General features: G+C 42.3%; 1 protein-coding gene across 3 annotated transcripts in view; it reads left to right on the top strand.

Moving 5' to 3' along the window:
* Window positions 1–16,296, top strand: part of met (MET proto-oncogene, receptor tyrosine kinase) — a 109,698-nt gene extending 93,402 nt beyond the window's left edge. For 2 of the 3 annotated variants that reach the window (XM_032548112.1, XM_032548097.1), the window contains 5 exons: window positions 7,041–7,222; window positions 7,322–7,431; window positions 8,458–8,623; window positions 9,889–10,025; window positions 13,430–16,296. In XM_032548112.1, coding sequence (XP_032404003.1) covers window positions 7,041–7,222; window positions 7,322–7,431; window positions 8,458–8,623; window positions 9,889–10,025; window positions 13,430–13,709 — 875 coding nt within the window. In that variant the 3' untranslated portion in view covers window positions 13,710–16,296. The remainder of the gene's footprint in view (window positions 1–7,040; window positions 7,223–7,321; window positions 7,432–8,457; window positions 8,624–9,888; window positions 10,026–13,429) is intronic. The other variant, XM_032548104.1, reaches the window with a different exon arrangement.
* Window positions 16,297–24,074: the final 7,778 nt, after the last annotated feature.

Here is a 24,074-nt window from a genome sequence, read left to right as displayed (position 1 = left end):
GTTTACATAGAAACAACGCGCTGCGAGGCTTTGTTTGTGAGACTTGCGGTCACGTGGGTGGTTGTGGGCGGAGCTTGGTAAGGTCCATACCTCGACAATAGGGAGCTAAAGATGGGCGCAGAAAAAACTCTGGGGCACAAAATAGAAAACTCAAGGGGGGGAGCTTGAAGATGTTGGAGAGACGAAGAAAAGCTTTTCAAAGTGGTTGAAAGACAGAAGGTAAGTAAAGTCAGTGTATCAACAAGAGAGTCGTAAATATTCAGGTTAGCTTAAGCTAGGCTACAATGACAGGCGGTTGTTGTCTCGACCCGTATTGAACCAATACGGGACGCGATTTACTCCGTATTGCTATAAATGTCTGATAGACACACCTATTACACACATCTCAACAATAAGTGTAATAATAATGACCAAAACTAAACACGGGAAATATTAGGGTCAGCTAAATTGTCGTTGCGGGACCTAAATAGGACCCCCCTCCCCACGAACTGATGCTGTTGTCACGGTTGCTTAGAGACGGACACTGCGCAGCCGCAGTGAGCTGCTATCAACCCGCGTCTTTTTAAAATGTCCACCGATACTGCACCGTCCTTAAAGTAAAACCTCTGGCAAAAATACAGACGGTAGTGGGAAGACGCACATTCCAGGCTAAACAATTATATGGTGAAGTTTAATAGGGGCATTAAAATAAATGTGTCGGTGACATTCAGTGGCTCCCAGTGAAATCTTAGTGATATCTGTGAGTCAGGAGAGGAACCGCAGAACCTAAAGAACCAGACATCAGTCTCTTCATCCCTCAAACATTTCCTGAGACCGAAAAATAATATAAATGGTGTAAAAAAAGAGGTAATTTAACGCTAGTTTTGGACAAAAAGTTTTGGCTCTTTCCTCTTTTCTCTCCCGAGTCCTTGGCGAGTGGCGGCGCGCTGCTAAAACGAAACAACAACAAAGCGTGTTGACGTCACAGATCACAGAGTTTAATCTCATACAAAGCAATCAACAACAAAGCTGCAGAGGAACAGAGATATGCATTTTTCTCATAAAAATAAAGACACACAAGGGGGAAGACAGACAGACACAAAACAAAGACAAACAAAAAGCAAAGACGTCTTTGGAGAGAGAGCCAATGCAAAAAAGCAAAAAAGTGGCAACTGTCTCTGGATTTTCTCTCCTAACACGAAATCATATAGTAAAGAGGTGTTTCTCTATTTAATTTATGCATTCTAGGCGTTCCCCTTGTTGGCCAACTGGAAACTCCCTTAGCACTCAGAGAGACTTGGAAACTCCCCCTGATCTACGCAAAGATCAAAGGGCCATCTGCCTTCTACCGAAACAAAAGAGCGGATAGCTGGCCCTGACCCCCGTGGCTCCCACGGTCATTCTGAGTACAGAACGACCTGAGATAAGACCTCACAGATACCTGAGAAATCTAAAGTCTCTGTCTCCCAAGGAAAATGCAAATTTTATGGCTTCGCCTGTGGCCTGGCCTCACAGTGGGGGTCCCATTGAGAGATCTCCCTTAATCAGCATTTGGTTCCTGTGTCTCTGAATGCTTACCCCTCTGGTTTAGTTTTAAATGCTTAACACAAACCTGTTCAAAATAAGAGTGTTCCATATACCTTTTAAGATTAACTGTATTAAGCATTAAAAATAATCATATTTCCTTAACAATGGCAATTCAAAAGAACAAATCATAAACATAGATTAATAGTAAATAAATAAATGTTCAGCGGTGTCCTGTTGTTTGACTTCTGTGCTCATCATGGATTGTCCATAACGAACACCATGTTCAGGCATAAGGGTGTCCATATGTGCACTTGGCACCAGGACACCCTAGGCCGCAGTTCGATGATCGACTTTGTCATTGTTTCATCGGATCTGCGGCCGTATGTCTTGGACACTCGGGTGAAGAGAGGTGCGGAGCTGTCCACTGACCACTACCTGGTGCTGAGTTGGCTCCGGTGGTGGGGGAGGAAGCCGGTCAGGCCTGGCAGGCCCAAACGTGTTGTGAGGGTCTGCTGGGAACGTCTGGCGGAATCCCCTGTGAGACGGAGCTTTAACTCACATCTCCGGCAAAACTTCGAACACGTCCCGGGGGTGTGGGGGACATGGAGTCTGAGTGGATCGTGTTCCGTGCCTCCATTGTCGAGGCGGCCGATCGGAGCTGTGGCCACAAGGTTGTCGGTGCCTGTCGCGGCGGCAACCCTCGAACCCGTTGGTGGACACCTTCGGTGAGGGATGCCGTCAGGGTGAAGAAGGAGTCCTACCGGGCCTTTTTGGCCTGTGGGACTCCCGAAGCAGCTGATGGGTACTGGCAGGCAAAGCGGCATGCGGCTCGGGTGGTTGCCGAGGCAAAAACTCGGGCGTAGGAGGAGTTTGGAGGGGCCATGGAGAAAGACTTCCGTACGGCTTCGAGGCGATTCTGGTCCACCATCCGGCGTCTCAGGGGAGGGAAGCTGTACGGCACCAACACTGTTTATAGTGGGGATGGTGTGCTGCTGACCTCTACTCGGGACGTTGTGGGCCGGTGGGCAGAGTACTTCAAAGACCTCCTCAATCCCACCAACATGCCTTCCATTGAAGAAGCTGAGCCTGGGGACTCTGGGTTGGGCTCTCCAATCTCTGGGGACGAGGTCGCCGAGGTGGTTAAAAAGCTCCTCGGTGGCAAGGCTCCGGGGGTGGATGAGATCCGCCCGGAGTTCCTTAAGGCTCTGGATGTTGTAGGGTTGTGTTGGCTGACGCGACTCTGCAATATTGCATGGACATCGGGGGCAGCTCCCCTGCATTGGCAGACTGGGGTGGTGGTCCCCCTGTTCAAAAAGGGGGACCAGAGGGTGTGCTCTAATAATAGAGGGGTCACACTCTTAAGCCTACCTGGCAAGGTCTATTCAGGGGTCCTGGAGAGGAGGGTCCGTCGGATAGTCGAACCTCGGATTCAGGAAGAGCAGTGTGGTTTTCGTCCTGGTCGTGTAACACTGGACCAGCTCTACACCCTCGGCAGGGTCCTGGAGGGTGCATGGGAGTTCGCCCAACCAGTCTACATGTGTTTTGTGGACTTGGAGAAGGCGTTCGACCGTGTCCCTCGGGGAGCCCTGTGGGGGGTTCTCCGGGAGTATGGGGTACGGGGCCCTTTGATACGGGCTGTCAGGTCCCTGTATGACTGGTGTCAGAGTCTGGTCCGCATTGCCAGCAGTAAGTCGGGCTCGTTTCTGGTGAGAGTTGGACTCCGCCAGGGCTGCCCTTTGTCACCGATTCTGTTCATCACTTTCATGGACAGAATTTCTAGGTGCAGCCAAGGTGTTGAGGGGATCCGATTTGGTGGCCTTAGGATCTCATCTCTGCTTTTTGCAGACGATGTGGTCCTTTTGGCTTCATCGGGTCGTGATCTGCAGCTCTCGCTGGAGCGGTTCGCAGCCGAGTGTGAAGCGGCCGGGATGAGGATCAGTGCCTCCAAATCCGAGACCATGGTCTTGAGCCGGAAAAGGGTAGTGTGCCTTCTCCGGTTCAGGGGGGGTGTCCTGCCCCAAGTGGAGGAGTTCAAGTATCTTGTTCACGAATGAGGGAAGAAGGGAGCGGGAGATTGACAGGCAGATTGGTGCAGCGTCTGCCGTCAAGCGGGCGCTGTACCGATCCGTCGTGGTGAAGAGAGAGCTGAGCCAAAAAGCGAAGCTCTCGATTTACCGGTCGATCTATGTTCCCACCCTTATCTATGGTCATGAGCTTTGGGTCATGACCGAAAGAACGAGATCGCGGATACAAGCGGCTGAAATGGGTTTTCTCCGTAGGGTGGCTGGGCTCTCCCTTAGAGATAGGGTGAGAAGCTCAGTTATCCGGGAGGGACTCAGAGTAGAGCCGCTGCTCCTTCACATCGAGAGGAGCCAGTTGACGTGGCTCGGGCATCTGGTCAGGATGCCTCCTGGACGCCTCCCTGGTGAGGTGTTCCGGGCACGTCCCACCGTGAGGAGGCCCCGGGGAAGACCCAGGACACGCTGGAGGGACTATGTCTCTCGGCTGGCCTGGGAACGCCTCGGGATTCCCCCGGAAGAGCTGGAAGAAGTGGCCGGGGAGAGGGAAGTCTGGGCCTCCCTTCTGAAGCTGCTACCCCCGTAACCCGACCCTGGATAAGCGGAAGAAGATGGATGGATGGATAAATAAATGTTTTCCCTTAAGGTTACTGACAGAGCCATAACAAAATATTGCTTTATTCTTTTAATGTACAGAACATGCAATTTTTCTTTGAAGGAAGTTCGTTTTTGTCTGTTTGCCTTTTGAAAAAATGGTTTCACTTGAAATTACTGACAGATCCATAAGAAAATGTTGGTTTATTCATTTAATTATTAAATATACACTGTGTTAGGTTTTGGATCAATAGGCTATGTGCAATCATGTCAATATGTTTTAATAGGGGCGTGCCGTGGTGGCGTAGTGGTTAGCGCGACCCATATTTGGAGGCCTTGAGTCCTCGACGCGGCCGTCGCGGGTTCGACTCCTGGACCCGACGATATTTGCCGCATGTCTTCCCCCCTCTCCTTCCCCGTTTCCTGTCAGCCTACTGTCGTATAAGAGACACTAGAGCCCACAAAAAGACTCCCTGGAGGGGTAAAAAAAAACAAAAAAAAACTCAATATGTTTTAATAAACATTGAACCAGTCCGGCCCTTGGCTTGTAACAAATGTGTTTTTTTGGCCCTCAGTGTATTTGACTTTGACATCCCTGACCTAGAGGAAAAGGAAAGCATTAGCAAAAATAATGTCATATAAACTCGCTTCAAAAGCATCCAAGCTAGCCCTTTTAGTCAGTTCTGGTCAGATGTATTTACCAAAATTATTTATGTTTATTATATTTCACAATAGACTTTACATGATTACATGTAAATATTATAAATGGAAATGGTTTTTGAGCAAACAGACGGCTCGTCTGTCTACACTCTACTACATCCTTACTGTATGATATCACAGCGCCCACAGTAAGATTACGGCTCTCTTCCCATCACAGCCCACAGCCCCTTTCAGCTCGGCCTAATGGTGATGAATGAGCATCCAGTGGTGAGGACCACATTAGGTTCCCGGCTAATCTTGTAACCTGTCAGTTGGAGTGGGCAGATTGATGCTGAAACAATGTGGAGGAATCACCCATCCACTCAGAGGAAGCCTCATGCTACACCGTGGGGGGTAGGATTCTGAGTCAGCTCAGACTGCCTTGGTTCTGGTCTGTGGGGATTTAAACCTTTTTTTGTTCAATTTGCAACCAGTCAATGTCATTTTTGGCTTTTATTTCTTTTAAATCCTCGAGAGGATGCTTTGATCATAGTGCTTTGTGATGATTAAAGTGAATAGAAATAGGTAGGACCAATTTAGTAAACATGTTACTTGTGCAGCTTTGCCAGCTCATCTCTATCTGTTGTAGAAGTCTGAAACTTAGGTGAAGCTAATAATCTGCCTTAAAAGCCTCTACTTCTACCCAGATTTCATCAGAGTCGAACAGGTTAAAGTGTAAGATCCCAGAAACAAGGACTCATTGAGAGAATTGGCAATGCAGCCCTGCAATGCCAATGGGCGATGGGGTCGTTTCTTACCTAGCTCTCCATTCTTGTCTTTATTACTCAAAGGTGACTTTCCTACTGATGTTAAAACTAGAGGTGCTTCATATTTTCAACTCCAGGTTGATCAGTTACAGTCACAGCAAAGGGAAATGACACACTTTTTCAGTTCTACAGTAATATGTACCCAATGTTGACAACAACCTTCACTCACCAATCCAAATAATTGATTGATTTCTGGAGCTCGACGTTGGGATCCCGGGTTGTTGAGTTGTTTTGGTAGTTTGATTTCATTCTAGGTTCATTGTTATTTTGGTTAGATCAGTCTTCCTCCTGTTTTCCTTCAGTTTAATTCTTCTTAGTGTTTTTAGTTATGTTTCTTTCTTTTAGTTACTCTAGTCTTATTAGGTTTCTTTAGTCTTAGAATTATTTCCTGTTCCCCTGTGTTACACTTCCTCTCTCCCTCTCCATAGTCTGCCTCCTGCTCCCCCCACTCACACCTGCGGTCAATCAGCATCAGCATAGGTCTTTTGTTCAGCATTCAACCTCCCCAGAATTTAAGCCTCTCATTCTCAGTCACTCCCCGCCAGATCTTCTCGTCTACTCTCGTCTCTTCCTCGTTCCTCGCTGTGTTTTCCTTGTTTCCCCTTGCTGGTTTCTATTTCTGGTTTTTGTTCTGACTCTCTGTTTTTCCATGGGTTTTTGTAAGTTTTTGTTCTTAAATCTTCATTAAATTCGTCATTATCTACTTGATGCCTCCGTCATCTGCATTTGGGTCCACCTACATACTACACATCATGACCCTCAATGCATTCCATGTTATTAGAGTGACAGGAGACCACTGCTGCCCTAACCCTCAGTCTGGAAATTTCCTTACTAAATAAAATACTAAATTTTTCAATCAACAATTGGGACGTTTCAACAAAATAGAAGTGAGTGACAAAGGCAGCAATTTGGCCACGTAAAAGTACGCAGCAAAGGCAATGGATATTGAGGTTCCCAGCTTTTTTCAGAGTCGACAGCTACAGACCTCCAAACATTATGTGGCCTTCAGATTAACCAAAAAGCAGGACATCGGGAGCTTTATGGAATGTCATTGTGGCTGGCACAGTAGATCCCAATCCGTAACCTGAAAGCAGCGCAGCATAACGTCTTAGTCTTCCTACATCATTTTTTGGGGGGTTTATATACTGAGACAAAAACAAGATTGATTTTCAACCAGAAAAAAGTAAGAAAAGTTGTAAAAGAATGCGACAAGCTACTACCATGTACAACGCTATTCTAGAATCCAGAATTTTAAATCCAGAACACTTTCCAAGTCTCCTCCTATTTGAACATTTTACGAGTTTGTAGGTTATTTGTGTTTCTCTGAGCATTACAGGGTCTGATCTTGGGGCAAACCTACTGGAATGTCTACTTCTGGGAAGAATGACAGCTATTCTACGTATTTTCCACTTTCTATTAAATCTAATCAAGAGCTGTATTATTTTCTTATCTACAGGAATTACAGACTTGGAAGAGGTTTCCCAGTTTCTGAAGGAGGGTATCATTATGAAGGACTTCAGCCACACCAATGTTCTCTCTTTGCTGGGCATCTGCCTTCCACCTGAGGGTTCACCGCTGGTGGTCCTGCCCTACATGAAGCATGGTGACCTGCGCAACTTCATCCGCGACGAAGTGCATGTAAGAGGGTGCAGCAAAAGTCCTGTACTCTTACGCCATCTGTTTAGCCGTCGCATTGGTTTGATGATGGACAAATCGGCAAATGTGATTGTCTCACAGAATCCAACAGTAAAGGACCTGATGGGCTTTGGACTGCAGGTTGCCAGGGGGATGGAGTACCTCGCCAGCAAGAAGTTTGTCCACCGTGACCTGGCTGCCAGAAACTGCATGTGAGCTCGTTTGAATTATTTTATCCAGTAACTACACATGATTAAATAAAACAGAAAAAAAATGTCTGTAGAAATGTTGAAAGCACTGTAACAAAACACTTTGGATTTTTCTTGGATGACAGCTTAAAACTATCCTTACACTTTTTTGTGTATTAAAACTCTCCTGACTTCTGAAAAACATACATTTCTATTGTTTTGCCTACAGTGTTATTCATTACAACGTAATGGAGACAGTAGAATGAAGAAATAGAGATGGTCATGTCATTCATCATTTTTTATTCCCACTTATTGTCACAATAACAGACATTTGAAATTCCCAAAAACTTGTGGAAGTTGTAAAATGTTTTACTTTTATCTGCAGAATAAATGTTCAGTAATGTCTAAATTCTTTAATCCCTGCAACTTCAATCAATGTGTGTGGTGAAAAAAAAAGAATACTGTTTTTTTTATTATTATTATTTGAACTTTTCATAAAGAAATAGTGTGGATTGTCAGACATGTCTACCAAAACAGATGATGGATTATTTTTATTACTATTATTATTCTGTTCTTCCTTTTGTAAAGGAGACAGTAAATGTTTCATGTCACAAATGATGCTGCTCTTAAAAAAATTAAAAAATCTGACAATCTGGTAAATTTCAGAAATGTACCTAAACGTGGGTACATTTTTCACTGTAGTTGCATATTTTAACCTTACTTTAGGTTGTTCAATGTTAAAATATGTGCTAACTCTGTCACTGGAAAGAGACGCTCTTAGCTTAGCAGCACAAATGATATGCAAACTCTGCTTTGCATGTGTCATGTGCAAGCAGCAGCCTGTCAGACCACAGATCTTCCAGTTTTTGTACATAAAACACGTTTAATTCAACATTTCAGAAAATAACCTTTTTGTTGCTCAATATATCTAAGATGTGTTCTGTTGGTTCTTGTATGTGTGGAAGAGAAAAGAAAATAAAGCTAAAGGCAGCGAGCCAAAGGTAACCAACCATCCCTCCACAGAAGGTAACGGTATGTTTTCCCTGCCAGGTTGGATGAGAGCTACACGGTAAAGGTGGCAGACTTCGGCCTCGCTAGAGACGTTTACGACAAAGAATACTACAGCGTCCACAATAAGAGCGGCGTCAAACTGCCCGTCAAGTGGATGGCCCTGGAGAGTCTCCAAACACACAAGTTCACCACCAAGTCAGACGTGGTGAGAACGCCGTCATTACTCTAATGGCTTTAAAATGTAAAGGTGTCACACGGATTGGCTTCAAAGAAGAGCTCTACCTTTATGTTGAGAGGTTTTCACACAATATCATATTGTAAGTGGATGCTTAATGTTGAGGTTAATTTGTGTAGTGTCTGAAAGAAACAGCAGAGGTGTGCAAAGTTGCACAAGGTTTCCCCCAGAAAACCTGCTAAGCCCAGTGGTTGGGCGCTGGGGCAGTCATTCATCCAGCCCGTCTTGTTTTTGAGTTAAAAATGTTTAAAGTTGACAGGAAATTTGAAAATATCACTTGATAATTATGTGTTATTGGAAGATTAATACCTGAACACCGACTATAAAATCTTAGCCTGGTGGGGGCACAAGTAAAGCCTGATGACCCGCCAGGCTTATAATACACTGAGAGAAACCCTGCTGCATCAGAAAGTCTTGTTTTTTTAACCAAACAAGCAGAATACTGACCCGAACAGCATGTTTTATTCAAACACGATGATGGAGGGATGATGTTTTGGGGCTTTTTTGCAATCATACAACCAGGACAACTTGCAAGCAATTGCGTCAGCCATCAACTCGTCTGTATGCTGGGTTGAGGCAATGTTATTATTAGCCTAAGTAAGGTCATTATTAAAGTAAAGACCAGATATTTTCTTTATCTCAACTTTTTCTTTTGATTAAGCTGTTTACAATAAGCAAATAATCAGTTAATTGAACGAAGAATTAAAATGTGATGAATAATTTCCATTCTGAAAGAAAACTACAAAAAATAAAAATAAAATATATATATATAGGCTGGACTTAGGCACGCAATCTCGTTGGCCATATACAGTATATGCTAATACTGTGGTCAGGCTGCCTTTCCACACATGCAGTCATTGGACTGTGAAACAAAAGTATGTATATATATATATATATATATATATATATATATATATATATATATATATCTTCCCGTTAACTGCTAAGTGTTCTCTACAAAATTCAATTTTACTGGGTTTTAACCAGACAAACTCTCGAAGGCTCATAAATATCTAAGATAGCACATCTAGCATAATAACATAAGGGGAGTCTTACGCCATTATCTGTTCTTTTTTCTACTTAAAAATGGCCTCAAAGCAACAATATTATCATTTTATTGCAATAAATACTGGAACAATTTATTGTCCAGCAAAATCAATCATGACAGGTCTGTTTGTGATTGTAATTTTTTTTTAACTGCAACAAAGATGTGCTAATGGAAGCTTTTCTTCCAGTGGTCGTTTGGAGTCCTGCTGTGGGAACTGATGACACGCGGCGCCCCGCCGTACTCCGACGTGAACTCCTTCGATATCACCGTGTTCCTCCTGCAGGGCAGGCGGCTGCTGCAGCCCGAGTTCTGCCCCGATGCTCTGTGAGTGCGCACAGGTTCACAGGGTCTGTTCACGTCATTCACACGGCTCGGCTGGCATAAGTAATGTACAGTAAAGCTGTGCTTTTGGTACATCATGAAAGGTTGCTGCGATTTGAAGGGAGAATCAGCTACAGTGGATTAAATGTATAAACAACTGCAGTCATAAATCACACTCAGGTCATCCATCATTGTCAGCTGGAGACTCAAATGTGGGTTACGTCACATCAGCTGTTTTGGTCACATGGAAAACTTTTTTAACTTTTAAGTTTAAATAGAAATCACATCAAAGGATGGCATTTATTTTCTGCTTGTTCTGTGGTTTTTGATAGATCCTCGCTGATCTGTGGATGTTCCCACAGATCAGCCGCTGGCACTGCTTCCAGCTCATGCTGTTCCAGCTTATGTAGACATGTTCAGTAAAAGTTTTCCAGGCAAAAACTACTGAGAAGATGACAAGGAAAATTGCTGTATGCAAATACGAGCACCACTGTGAGTCACCCTTCTCACGACACCAGATTCAATGTTGGGTTGACAACAGAAAATAAGATTTAATCTTATTTTTGAGAATCTTTAGACTCCTTTTCTATCTGTTTTCATAAAAACAGTAAACATTTTCCAGCATTTGTAACTGGTCTTGTAGAAAGTTGGAGAATAATATTTCAGGTTTTGTGCTCGTCTCAATCTAACTTGTTTTAGATTTTGAACTAGATCAGTGGTAGGTAGAGTAGTCAAAATTTGTCCTCAAGTCAAACTGGCACTACTTCAGTATATTTTATTACCTTTGAAGTAAAAACTAAGCAACTGGAAAAAATATTTAAGCAAGAGTAAAAATAAATATTTGGGGGAAAAAAATCTACCTCAGTACTGAGTTAAGTGTTTTGTCATCACATCTAATTTAATTTGTGAAAAGTTATGTAATTAGACATTCAAAAATATATAGTTGGCTGCACAGTGGCGCAGTTGGTAGCACTGTTGCCTTGCAGCAAGAAGGTCCTGGGTTCGATTCCCGGCCGGGGTCTTTCTGCATGGAGTTTGCATGTTCTCCCTGTGCATGCGTGGGTTCTCTCCGGGTACTCCGGCTTCCTCCCACAGTCCAAAAACATGACTGTTAGGTTAATTGGTCTCTCTAAATTATCCATAGGTGTGAGTGTGTGTGTGCATGGTTGTTTGTCCTGTATGTCTCTGTGTTGCCCTGCGACAGACTGGCGACCTGTCCAGGGTGAATTCCGCCTCCCGCCTGGAACGTAGCTGGAGATAGGCACCAGTAACCCTCCCGACCCCATTACAGACAAAGGGTGAACAGAAAATGGATGGATGGATGGATGGATGGAAAAATATATAGTTATGTGCAAATAAGTACAAATGCATATCAATACAGAATATCAGATTCATGCAAAATAAACATTTCCATATGTAATTTTTCACTACATAAAGGTTTGAAACCAACACATACAGTAGGCAACATATATTACATGTTAAACGAGAAAAGTAGCTCCAGTGGCAAAATCTACTGTTTACTGCTTATTCACTTCCCACTTCTGTAATACAGTATATGCAATAAAATGTCCAGTTCATGTTGACTCATAAAAACCTGTGAAATACCCCTTTAATTTAGCATCAATAGGATGCTGCGGCTAGCAGTTAGCCATTTGCGGTCAACTAGCAGCTAACTGGTTAGCCAGTTGAGATTAGCTAGTGGTTAAGCATCTGAAACATGGTGCTTAAATGTAATTTTATTTCAGTAGACTAATCTACATATAGAACAGCACTTTATGAGACAGATTCCAATATCATGTCATGTTTAATATCTCAAGAGCAATTTATATCCTGGAAAAAGTAAAAACAAGAGAACCATTACAACCTGGCATTGTAAAACAAACAGCAACAATAATCTGACAGCTGATAACATTATGAGCTGCGCTCTCAGTATGCGTGTGTGCGTGTGCGTGTGTGTGTGTGAAGCTGGGTAGAAGATGGGAGTGTTCATGTGGGAGTAAAGCAGAGGCCACATCAGGGGATGATGTATGTCTGCAGACATTCTTGCAATTTTTCCCTGCTGATGGTTCTCAGAGGGCCTCAGGTAGCAACAGGAACCAGCTTGTAACTTGAACAAATGTGTTAATGAGGTTCTTAGTTTTGTTTTGTTACATTATCTTCTAGCAGATCAAAGGAGAAATATGAACAGATTTCAATTTCTGGCAGACTGAGGAGTTTTGCTGTTGAATGAAGTTACTGAGCTCCGGTCTATCTGCTCATGTAAATGCATTGGTGGGTGCCGCTAATTCAAAAGTTAGCTGTGCTAACTCTAAAGGACTAATCACAAACATTAATTCCACTAACTGTAATGGTGCGTTCACACCAAACGCGTTTTCAGCATCAGCCGGCTGGTTTACATCATAAGTCTACATGGAGGCGCGTCGAGGGCCCATCACGGCGCATTTCACGCGTCTAGTGTGGCTCAATGTGAACCGTTGAAGAGCGTCCAACGCATCCGAAACGCCTGACAAATATGCCGGCAACTGAAAATAACAGCTAGAGTGCCTGCACATAGACTTTGAATGTACACCAGATGCACTTGACGTGTGAAACCCTGGGTGTAGAACAAAATGTCAAGCATCTGCAGTAAAAGTGCACACCCGTCTAACTTGAAGCATCGGACACATTTTTGACCCATGTTAGCATTTGGTTGTGAACCATAAAGCACAGTGGTAATGGCATTTAGGGGAAGCTAATGCTAAAGCGGGTTTCAGTCACTTGATTTTGATGACGTGCAAATGTGGCGTAATTTCAGATGAAGGGCAGAAAGGGAAATTTCAATGAGGGCAACTGTTGCACAGACACCTTATTGTAGAGCTGTAGATACAATTTCCTGCAACTTTTAGCTCTGATTCTTCTAATTTTAGAAACTTGGGCGGAGCCTGAACTCACAGTTCAGAGAATGACACACATACGTATATTAAGATGAATGTGGATAACCTTCTGCACCTGTCTGAAGTACAAGGATTCTGGGCTTAACTGCATCTCACCTGTCAACTTACTGAAGTATTTTAACTATTTGGTTCAGGGCACCAAGCAGAAAGATGAAACTGATTCAATAACAGCTCCATAAACTAGAGTCAACAAGGTTTTGTCAATGTGGAAGGGAGAGAGTTTTCTGAGAGTTAGGAAAGTTCCTAATGAGACAAAGGCTAACAATTAGGAACAAAGAGATCCAAATATCCAAACATCTAGTTGAGGTTTTGATGGCAGCAACTGCATATTTAAGAAGGATTGAGCAAAAGACCACTAATTATTTCCTCATGATACATGATAATGCATTAGTGAAATAGAAATAAATGCTTAAACTACTATGTCCAAGCTAAAGAAGACAGCGGCTGAAAGTTGTCTCTCGTCTCCTCCCCCAGCTACACGGTGATGATCGAGTGCTGGCATCCCAAGCCGGAGCGCCGACCTTCCTTCTCTGAGCTGGTGTCCCGCATCGCTGCCATCTTCTCCAGCTTCAGCGGGGAGCACTACGTCCTCCTCAACACGACGTACGTCAACATTGAGAAGATGAGCCCGTACCCCTCCCTTCTCTCCTCCACGTCATCTTCCTCAGACTCCTCCTCTGAGCCCTGCACCTCCTCGTCCCTGCCCTCCCAGTCCCCGCTCCTCTGCCGCATGGAGCGTGAATGTTGCACCTGAACCAGGAAGGGAGGATGTGGGGCCGATCGTCAACTGAGAGATGGACTCAGAAAGCAGGGAGCTACTGTCTATAACTTGCCAAACACTGGACGCTGCATTCCGAGGACAACAGGGATTCTTTGGAGCTCAAAGTGATCGGGATCTTTTTGGAAACCTCAACGTGACGCAGAGCAAACCTGTCCAGCTCCTACCACAAACTCTCAATGAGCACAGTCACAGACTTTCACAGGACAGAGGAACCCTGTGTCAAAGAGTTCCGCTGACTAAAGCCGTCCTGGCGAAGAAGCACATCTCAGTGTCCACTACACAAACGACTCCTGTCCTCCATTGCTTTGCTTCAACAAAACAATCTTCTTCTCCTTCTTCGCCACTGCACTCTGTAATGTGAATACGCAGGAAGTGGACATGTATTCGTGTTGTATAAACCTCTCTTTCCTCCATGAACACAACGCGAGACACTTCAGCCTGCTGGGATGAACCATGGAGTCTTAGGTGGTGGAGAAGGAACAAGCAGGATGTGTAAAGACCCTGCTGTGTGCATTTCACTGGATGCTTTATTTGTATACTTACCCTTGGTCAAATAGCTTTCAGATGCCTGGGGGGGGGAGAGGGACGGAGGGGGCAAAAAAACAAAAGGTTGCCTGTGTGAAACAGCCAGATGGTTCCTGGGTTAGTTAATTATATATCAGAGAAACAGCTACAGTTGTCACACTTGAACGAACATGGATGCCCTCTAAGAAAGAATAAAGATAACGATGCAAGTTACCTCTTAAAACACTAGATGGTGTATTTGAATGAGATCTTGACAGTCTGCAGGTGGTTAATACTTCAAACTTGTGTTCTTCAAAACATTCTTGATTGTTTTCTTCAAGAAAGGAGCGACTGTCAGGATGTATTGTTTTTAATAAGGTGTGCCTTGCAAAAGTACACAGACCCACTGGGTTCTTTCACCTTCTGTCACATTACAACTCCACTGGACTATCCCACTATGCTCTGGCTGTATGTTCAGGGTCGCTGTTGGAAGGTGAACCTTGACCTGAATCACCTGATTGTACTGTATTTATGTCCATTGATTGATACCCATCAAATAGGACCAGTTTTCCCTCTTTTTCCTGAAGGAAAAACATCCGTATAGCACGACACTGCCATGACCACGTTTCTCCAGAGGGTGGTGTGTTCAGGGTAACATGTAGTGTTAGTTTCCCATGCCATCTAAAAAGCTCTATTTTGATCTCATCTGACCATATGTTTGCTATCTTCCCTTCAAGAGTAGAAGAATCATTTTATTTGTGCTACTTTAAAGACACAGTGAATTTACAAATTCACTAAAATGACTTCCAAAGGCGACTGATTGCACAAGTGGGTTGAATAGAAATACATGTCAGATTTTATTTGGGCAACATTTGAGGTAACTTTTTTTTAGATAGATTTTTTTTTACGTTTGTTATAACTGTTGCTATATTCTGACAGTAGAATATGAGACAGCTAATCTGTGAAAAAAATCAAGCTTCTCTGTCTCCTCCCTGTGGTCCTACTGCCATTTGCAGAAATACAGCGCTCCCAATCAGAAACAAGCAATCAGAGCCAGGAGGAGGGTCCTTAGCAGTGTCAGTCACACTCAACATTGTTCAAGCTCAAGATTGCCGGTGTGCTGCTGCGACTGTGCTAATGGTGGAGAAAGAATTTAACGTTACAGGAATTTACTCCTCATTTCTTGAGTTCTCAGCTGGCTCCACTGTGGGGGAGGAGCTTTGGAGGCAGGGGGAGGAGCCAGCAAGGTGGGCTTGTTCAAATTTTCCCCGGTTTTCTCAGAACTCCCTTGTGTAGCTTTAAAAAGCATGTATTACTTTAATTCTGCTTCAGGAACACAAATTACCTTGTGCTGGTCTTCAAAATAAAAACCCCTGTAAACTACACCAATCTTTGCAACTGTAATGAGACAAAATGTAGGAAAAGTCCAGAGGGTGTGAACACTTTTCAGAGGGGATTGCTGTAGTTTCACTAAACTGATCACAAATGGGCATAAGCTTGTAAACCACTCTAATGATCAATGTTATGTTAACGATTGCTTCATGTAGCAGTTTCTTTGGGTCTGGCTGCCGCTGTGTTCAGCCATGGACATGGACAGGTATGAATGTTTGCTCTGATGAGAAAAAAAAATTGCTGTACTATATTTTTATATACGACGGATGAGCCTCTTCAATTAAACACGTTCCAATGGAAAGACTATTAAAAACCAGTTGAACAACCTTTTTTTTATTTTGACAAATCACTGCCATTTTGTAGATAAAGACAATAAAGCAATACGGAGCATGGATGGTTGTTTGGCCTCTGGCTGTTTTTGCCAGATCATGGTAAAAGAACAGAACGATGGAGGAGAAAAAGAACGACGAGACCTTCCTCCCGTTACAGAAAGACTGCTGTCTCCACGATCACGTTCTCTACCACCTTGTTGATGTTTAACACTGATTGTTGTACAGTATATGTGCATATCATTTTGTTTTGTCTCTAAAAAGTATTGAAGGTACATGTTCCTACATGATGTATAATAAATCTTGTAAGGGTAATAAAGCTATGATTTGAATGATGTTTCTTTTTTTTATTGACTAGCATTGATTTCTGTTTCAAATGAACAAATTCCAATCTTAACTTGTCCGTTTACGACATTTTATGTGCAGTTTAGTCTTTCAGTTCAGTTAACCTTTTCTCTTTAAACCCAAAGGCAACATCAGAAAGTTTCACTCCTGTCTTCCTCTAACAGTCCAGCGTTGACCTTCCCTGACCCTGCTCATACTTCCTAGTCTTGATTGAGCCATGATTGTGCATTAACTGTGAAGGCCAAGAGTTAAACCTGTATAGAGGTTGGATTATTTAATAAATACAAACTCGTGACAGACAGAGGTCCATATCCCCCTCCTAAGGTCATGGCAGATAATGGCCTATTGATATGGACTGTAATTAATTAGACATCCAACCTTCGTTGGATTCCAGCAACCATGGGATGTTTGTTATTACAGTCTTCCAAGGTCAGGATCATTTTCAACTGTAAGAAGTATCAGTGTGTCATTAGTAGAAGCTTAAAGAAGAATGATCTAGCTAACCTATCCATGCATCAACAATCTTATATTATTTTAGATTATATTTTGTCAAGTCACAACTACAAAAATCTGTGTTCCTCATTGGATTTTATTTCATAAATGAACACAAAGTAGGTTTAAAGTAGGTTTATCCAGTATGTTATTTATTTGTGTTGATTTTATTTTTATCTTATTCTTGACAGTAGCACATTACATACCTGTTTATTTTTCTGTCCCTCTGATTACATCATTCCTCCCACAGTCCAGAAACATGATCTGTGAAGCTAATTAGTTAATAATTACCTTTAGTTGTCCTTAGGTTTGAGTGTGTCATGGTTGTTTGTCCTGTGATGAACTAGTGACCTGTACAGGGTCTACCCTGCCTCTTGCTGCAGTAACTGCTGGAGATGGACGCCAGCCTAAAATGAAAATAATGCTGATAATGATTAAATATTTAGGAAGATGTACATGTGTGTTAGCGGACACGTGAACAAACCTGTATCAAGGAATGAGGCTGTGTTCATATGTACAAAATATCCCATTTTTGAACTTTTTGACTTAAAATGTACAAAAATGACTGAACAGTTGTGAACTATAACCCTGAGATGGACTGGTGACCCGTCCATGGTGACCCCACCTCTCGCCCTTTGACCCTGGGCAAAATAGGCACTAGCACACCTCACAACCCCTATAGGGACAAAATGGATAGATGGCTGGCTGGCTGAGAATAAGGTTGAAAGTATTTCATTGTTTAAATACAAGCAGAGAATTGGGACAAAGAAGAACCTGATACAAGGTGGCATGTGCAACAACATATGATGTTAAATCAGAGCCAATTTGCAAAGCACCTAAAGTTATAAAAATCATTACTGATGCATTTTTCAATAGTTTATTCTGAATGTGTCTGTCTGGGTTTCTGGTTTGAAGAATTAAAAACATATTTAAATGTTTTGGCTCATCAAACAAATGTTAATATCAGACAAAGAAAACTAAACACAAAATGCTCTTTATAAGGAAAAGAAAAGCAGAGAATTAATGATAACACATTCTCTCTAATTCATCCTGAACCATTAAAATAATATCCCCATGACAATATGGTGTTTATTTATTTATTCAGAATTTCTTTATTACTTTTATTACTGTTGTGAAGCGAGGCACATTTTATGTTGTCTGTTTGTTCACAACACTGTCCACAAAAGTCTTGGACATTATCAAGATATTTTTGGGGGCAAAAGTGAGATGGGTATTTTTGTTCGTTTTGTTTTGACCTTGGATTTCTCCCGTCGTTTTTCCCAATCTTAGTCTAAAATCAAAAACCCTGACCTTACTTGAGACAAGTGCCTGGATCGCTCTTTGCCAGCCTGAAAGAGTCTTGGACTGATGTTGGTTAGTCCGACTCTATAGATCAAGGCAGGAAGTTTAGCTTTTTGAGATTTTTTTTGTTCACTTTGTGTTGTCAGTTAGGTTCTGTTTAAGTTATTTTTTTGTTTCTGCTGCATGTTTTACAATGTTGCTCCAATTCAAAACACCCGTATCAAGTAAATGCTTCATTAGCTGTACATTTGCAGAGGTAACCTGATGGGAATTTTAACTCAGCTTGCAAAAGAATATTAACCACAGTTCTGTCATGATGTCATATTCAGGTTTCAGGTTGGTTTTGGGAGCTACATTATTTTTCTCTTAATAAAATAAGTTTATTCATATTTACTCAGGTTATCTACATATGGGACTGAAATGTATTATGTGATCTAAAACTGACTGAGAAAGTTATTTACCTCAAGTATAAGACAGTAATTCTTTAAAAACTTTTGACTGAACTTATACTTCCCAGTCACTTTATCTAAGACATTTTAAAAAATTATAAAAACATGTATTGTTTTTAAGAGGGAAGAAGATTAGAAGAGAGGAATGTTTGAGCGAACACAGAGCTCTCCACCAGTGTGCATTATCTTTGTCCCAAGGATTAAACTGTCTCTGCAAAAACCACGTTAAGCCCCGGCTAACACACATAGGAGGCACATCTGACTTTGCTTTTCAACCTAATCATCCAACTCCCTGCAGCCAAACCAGGCTTGTTTGGTCTTTCATCCCTCCATGCTTTCAGTCTTTCACTCCTTCAGGGCTGCCAGTCCACTCAGACTCAGACACAATGAGAGCTGGATCAGAGGATGTCAGCAGTGGAATCCCATGTTACAAATGTAGCACGGCTAATAAAGATAAAGTGTTTTCTTTACCAATCTCCAATGAAAATAATCTTGTCTACTGTAATCTGTGTATTAACAGGAACCATACCTTCACTCCTTCATACACTAAAGTCAACATTTTGAGGCTTTAATTCTGCCTCCATTCCATTGTTTTTATCTGACTGTGTTTGGTTGATTTAAGTGTTTGTGTCTATCTCCTGCCGTAAGTGATGCATGCTAGAATTCTACCTTGTAAGAAGTAAGAAATGCAACCCATGAGAGGAAAACAGTAAAACTGGAAGCTGATTTGATTTTTTTTTTTCTCCAGGAGAGTCAGCAGCATCTGTATGCGTGGCAGAGGGATCACAGGTCAGGAGAGCGTACTGTTTTTGCAGTTCTCAGCCCACATGTACACATGGCTGCTCAGAATCTGTTGGCCAACACCAATAGAAATAAACTTGAACACTTCCTCACCAGCCCAAAGCGGGCGAGTGCTGGGTTCTTTAAAAAGGTTCTGGGTTATTGGGTGAGCTCCAGACCTGGCAGTGCCACTGTGACCAACTGAGTCAGGTCACGGTCATTAAATGGTTAATGAGTTCTGGCTTCGGTAACTTAAGGGAGGTAAATGGCACCAGGTGGTGGTGTACACCAACCCACCCACACACGCACGCACACACACACACCCACCCCCACACACACGCACACACACATAACAACTATTGAGCCCTTCCATCAGGTGGTGGCCTCAGATAAGATTCTGTGGACATTTGTGTCTGTGTTGAAACAAGTTCAAGTTGTTTAATGAGTTATCAGTGCCCCCTCTTGACGCTGCAGAATTTTTTGAATAAGCTACAGCAAATAACACCGGGTTACAAAGAATATTTTTTGGAAGTTGTCTCTTTTATGACTGAATTAGGATTATTTTTCACCGTTGAATCCAAACATTCCATCCATTTTTCTCAATCAGGTTTTTATTCTAATTTGATTTAGAGAAATCTGATCTTCTGACTAAATTGATGACATTTTTGTAATGTTATCAGTTCATTTCCATTAATATTTCTCATCCAAATAAGGTTTTAGGAGATTTTTTTTTTCTAACAGAGTGTTATTAATGAAATGTTACAAACCTGGACTTCTGTAAATTGTATAATAAACACTAATAAGGGTAAGTACTTGTAAATTGAACATTACGTCTTCATTGTGTAAAATTCTCCGTCTCTTTCCTGTCCTGATGGAATCTCTCCTCCTGCTCATCATTCATTGATCAGATTCTCAGGAAACCGATCCAGATGAGAGAACAAGTCATGCATTTGATGCTCATGTTGCTCCATAGCTCAGAAAGTTGACCTGATTGAGCAAAACCAATGTGATTTTTGGATTCAACTCATCAAAATGACCCTAAAACGGTTGGAAAACCCCAGACAGGCTTTTGGCTGTTGACCAGTAGAATCAGAGGACCACATGAAAGAAGGCGATGCTAACTTTGAAGTATTTGTCATGAGTCCAGCTGCAGCATCATCAACATACAACCTGCAGCGTTTTGCAGCCTGTAAAATCTAATGAATGTCTGAGTTCATGATTTGCAGCAGTGATATACCTGCTGCAGATGCAGCAGAGCTCTGACATAAAGTTGCTGCTGCATTTATCTGAGGTTAGAATGTGTGTATCAATCTGAAGTCTGAAGCTTTTCCTATATCTGACATATATTTAAATATATTTAAGAGGGAATTTACTAGCAGGTTAACTCTCCTGTTCTACAAAACATTCTTGAACCCTGACCTCCCTAAATTGGCCAACAGGGAAAGTTGGATTTTAAAGATGCATTGCAAAAATATTCACACCGCTTCAACATGTTTATTATTTCACATTTCAACCAAAGTAGTGCATCAATGCGAAATGGAGGGATGCATATTTTTTTTTAAACAAAAACCTGTGTATATGTACTGTATATGTTGAGCTCCATTAACTGCAACACCCATAAATAAAATTCAGAGCAACCTGTTGCTTGAAAAAATTGCCATATTAGCAAAAACAGTCTAATGTAATCAGTACAAATATAGCTGTAAAGGAAAATGTAAAGACAGAGCTCCAAACCTACCAAGTCTGGGGTGTCCAAACTTTTTGCAACATGGGTCAAAATCTCAAGTTCAAACCACTTCAGAGGCCATATTTGTTTCAAACTTAAAACACAAAACAACTCTGTTTTGAATCAGCTACAAATTAAAATGCATATTTTTAATTTTAAAGAAAACTGCTTGTTTTTTAGAGGTTTTTTTATTGGGTTTTTTTGCATCCATAAAAGAAAGATGTAGAGTTTTCTAACGTTCTGATTGATGCTTTTCTGTTTTTGTTGGTCTGGAAAATCTTTTAGTTCGTTCCCAAAAACAAAAATGAGAACTTTTTTCTTCAAAACAAAAGAAAATAAATAAAAAACTTGCTTCATTTAGCCATCTTTAATGAACGGGTGTGCCTTCATCTGCTTCTGAGTAAACAGATTGAGTTTATGGCTGTATGTATCATAAAATTATTAAAGCAAAAAGAAAGCACTACTAATAAAATAAAAAATACTTTGTGACCAACACTTTCCATTGAAGAAGAATTACTCTTTTCTTTTTTTTACTGGCTCCCCGCTTCTTGAACTGAGGTGGGGAAACGCACAAAATCGTTCCAATGGCCACAAATGGCCCCTTAGCAGCACTTTGGACACCACTGACCTAAACCAGCAGACAAATAGAGAAACTACACGCTCAGTAGGTGACATGTTAAATCATGTGGAAAAGAGAAGCCCTTGTCAGACGAGATCAAAATTGAACACAAACCGCTATGAGTGGCTTAAGACTAATTCCTCTGATCCCTGTGAATACACCCTCTGCTTTTATCTGCACCAGAGTAAACTGCTTTCCACAATCTGGACTCCACAATCCTACAGGAGCTACTGCAATGCATGAAATGTAAATATGAGCCGTTTTCCAAGAGCATCAGGTATCCCTGGTTCACCGGTTCTCCTTGTTTGGAACACACTTTTTGCTCCAGAGCAGTGCAGAGTGGGAGCCGTGGTTGGGGGGGATTGTTTCCCTCAGATCTAAGCAGTCATTATTGGACCCTGTGAGAGCGGCTCCAACCTCGGTCACGAAAGAAAGAAATAGAAAACTCTCACATTGAGAAGGAGATGCAGGGGGGGGGGGGCTGTGGCAACTCAAAATGTCTCATTTACACCGAAGTAACTCGTTAAAAACACATAAAGAGTTGCTGTAACTGAGTGTTGCACATAAACTTCTAAAGATGTGGAGGTTCGTGTAATGCATTCAAAAACTTAAGAGTCTTAAACGTTCACAATTTAAATAATTGAGGAGAACAATTATTATATTAAATGTTAAGCATAATCTGTTTCATTTGAACAATATTATCAAGGGATTTAATTTGGCAGTCAATGCCTTTAACTGTGGTTTTTGTTTTATGATCCATGTTATCTTGTAAGAGTGAAACCTGTTGATTCGACAACTATGGGTACTAGACAAAAGTAAGAAAAAAGAGAGAGAGAAATTGCTGGAATAAACTTTTTGTAAGAAAAGTCGCTTAAAGTTGCAGCAAAAGCAAAACTGAACTCTTTGGCCGACATTCAACATGTTTTCTAGGAAGACCGACAGATCAAGTCCTAGTTAGGGATGAAATGGCCCGGTCAAAGGCCAAACCTAAACCCGATGGAGATTCTGAGGCAAGACTTGAAAATTGACCTTCACTAATGCTTTCATTCAATCTGAATAAAAAAAATCAGTTTGCAAAGCCACACTGTAATAAAAAAAAAAGCCCTGGAGCTTTTTAACAAGCATAACTGAAATCCTGTAAGTGTCTTCAAAGAGTCGTTCTACTCTGACACTGTGGACAGGAACCCTAACCCTAATTTCCAATAGGCGTCAGTCTTGCAGCAATTTGCAATGCTAGCAGCTCAACATCTGAGCTGCAGAGACAATATTCTATAATAACAAGTCTTGAATGACACCATTAGTTGTTTGTAAGCATCGCCAATACTTCTAATTTGCCTTAGACACGCCTCCATGAATTTCTGTCAACTGTTTGGTTATAAATCCGGGCAGAGAGATGTTGGAGTTGGGGATATGCTGGTTGCCCATTGTGATCAATGCAAGGAGTGAACGTCTTCCTTCCCTCTCTACTCTTTGGTCCTAATCCACATCCATGAAGTTATCATAACAACTGTCCTGCACTTCATGCTGCCCTGACCCACTTAGAGAAGTAGGGGAGCTACGTCAGAATGCTCTTTGTGGACTTCAGCTCAGCATTTAATACTATACTTCCCCAACGTCTGGTGTCCAAGCTAGCAAACCTTGGGCTCCCACCAGCCACCTGCAGTTGGATCCTGGACTTCCTAACAGGTCGCTCCCAGAGGGTCAGACTGGGCCCCCACACCTCCACTGCTCTGAGCCTGAACACCGGATCGCCACAGGGTTGCGTGCTCAGCCCACTTCTCTACACCCTCTACACTCATGACTGTGTCTCCAACCACCTCAGCAACAAGATCATAAAGTTTGCAGATGACACGACTGTTGTTGGTCTCATCTCAGACGGGAAGGGGGAGCTGGAGTACAGGGATGAGGTGAAGCGGCTGTCAGAGTGGTGCAAAGTCAATAACCTGCTCCTCAACACCTCCAAAACAAAGGAGCTGGTGATCGACTTCAGGAAGAAGAAAACAGACATCCAGCCTCTCACCGTCAGTGGGACCTGTGTGGAGAGGGTCCCAGTGTTCAGGTTTCTGGGCATGGAGTTGGAGGACAAGCTAACCTGGAGCACCAACACCAAGGAGCTGTTGAAGAAGGCACAGCAGAGACTGTACTTTCTGAGAATACTCAAGAAGAACCGTCTCCCCTCAGACCTGCTGCAGGCCTTCTATCACTGCTCCATAGAGAGTGTGCTCACGTACAGTCTGTGTGTCTGGTACGGCAGTAGCACATCCGCGGACAAGAAGGCGCTCCAGAGGGTTGTTAGGGCAGCAGAGAGAACCATAGGCTGCCCCCTCCCCACTATGGAACAGATTTACACTTCCAGGCTCCACAAGAAAGTTTTGGACATTTTAAATGACTCTTCACACC

This window comes from Xiphophorus hellerii, chromosome 2, assembly GCF_003331165.1.
Source record: "Xiphophorus hellerii strain 12219 chromosome 2, Xiphophorus_hellerii-4.1, whole genome shotgun sequence".
Lineage (NCBI taxonomy): Eukaryota > Metazoa > Chordata > Actinopteri > Cyprinodontiformes > Poeciliidae > Xiphophorus > Xiphophorus hellerii.
The sequence above is the reverse complement of the archived record's forward strand: the minus strand, read 5'-3'. Positions and strand labels throughout refer to the sequence as shown.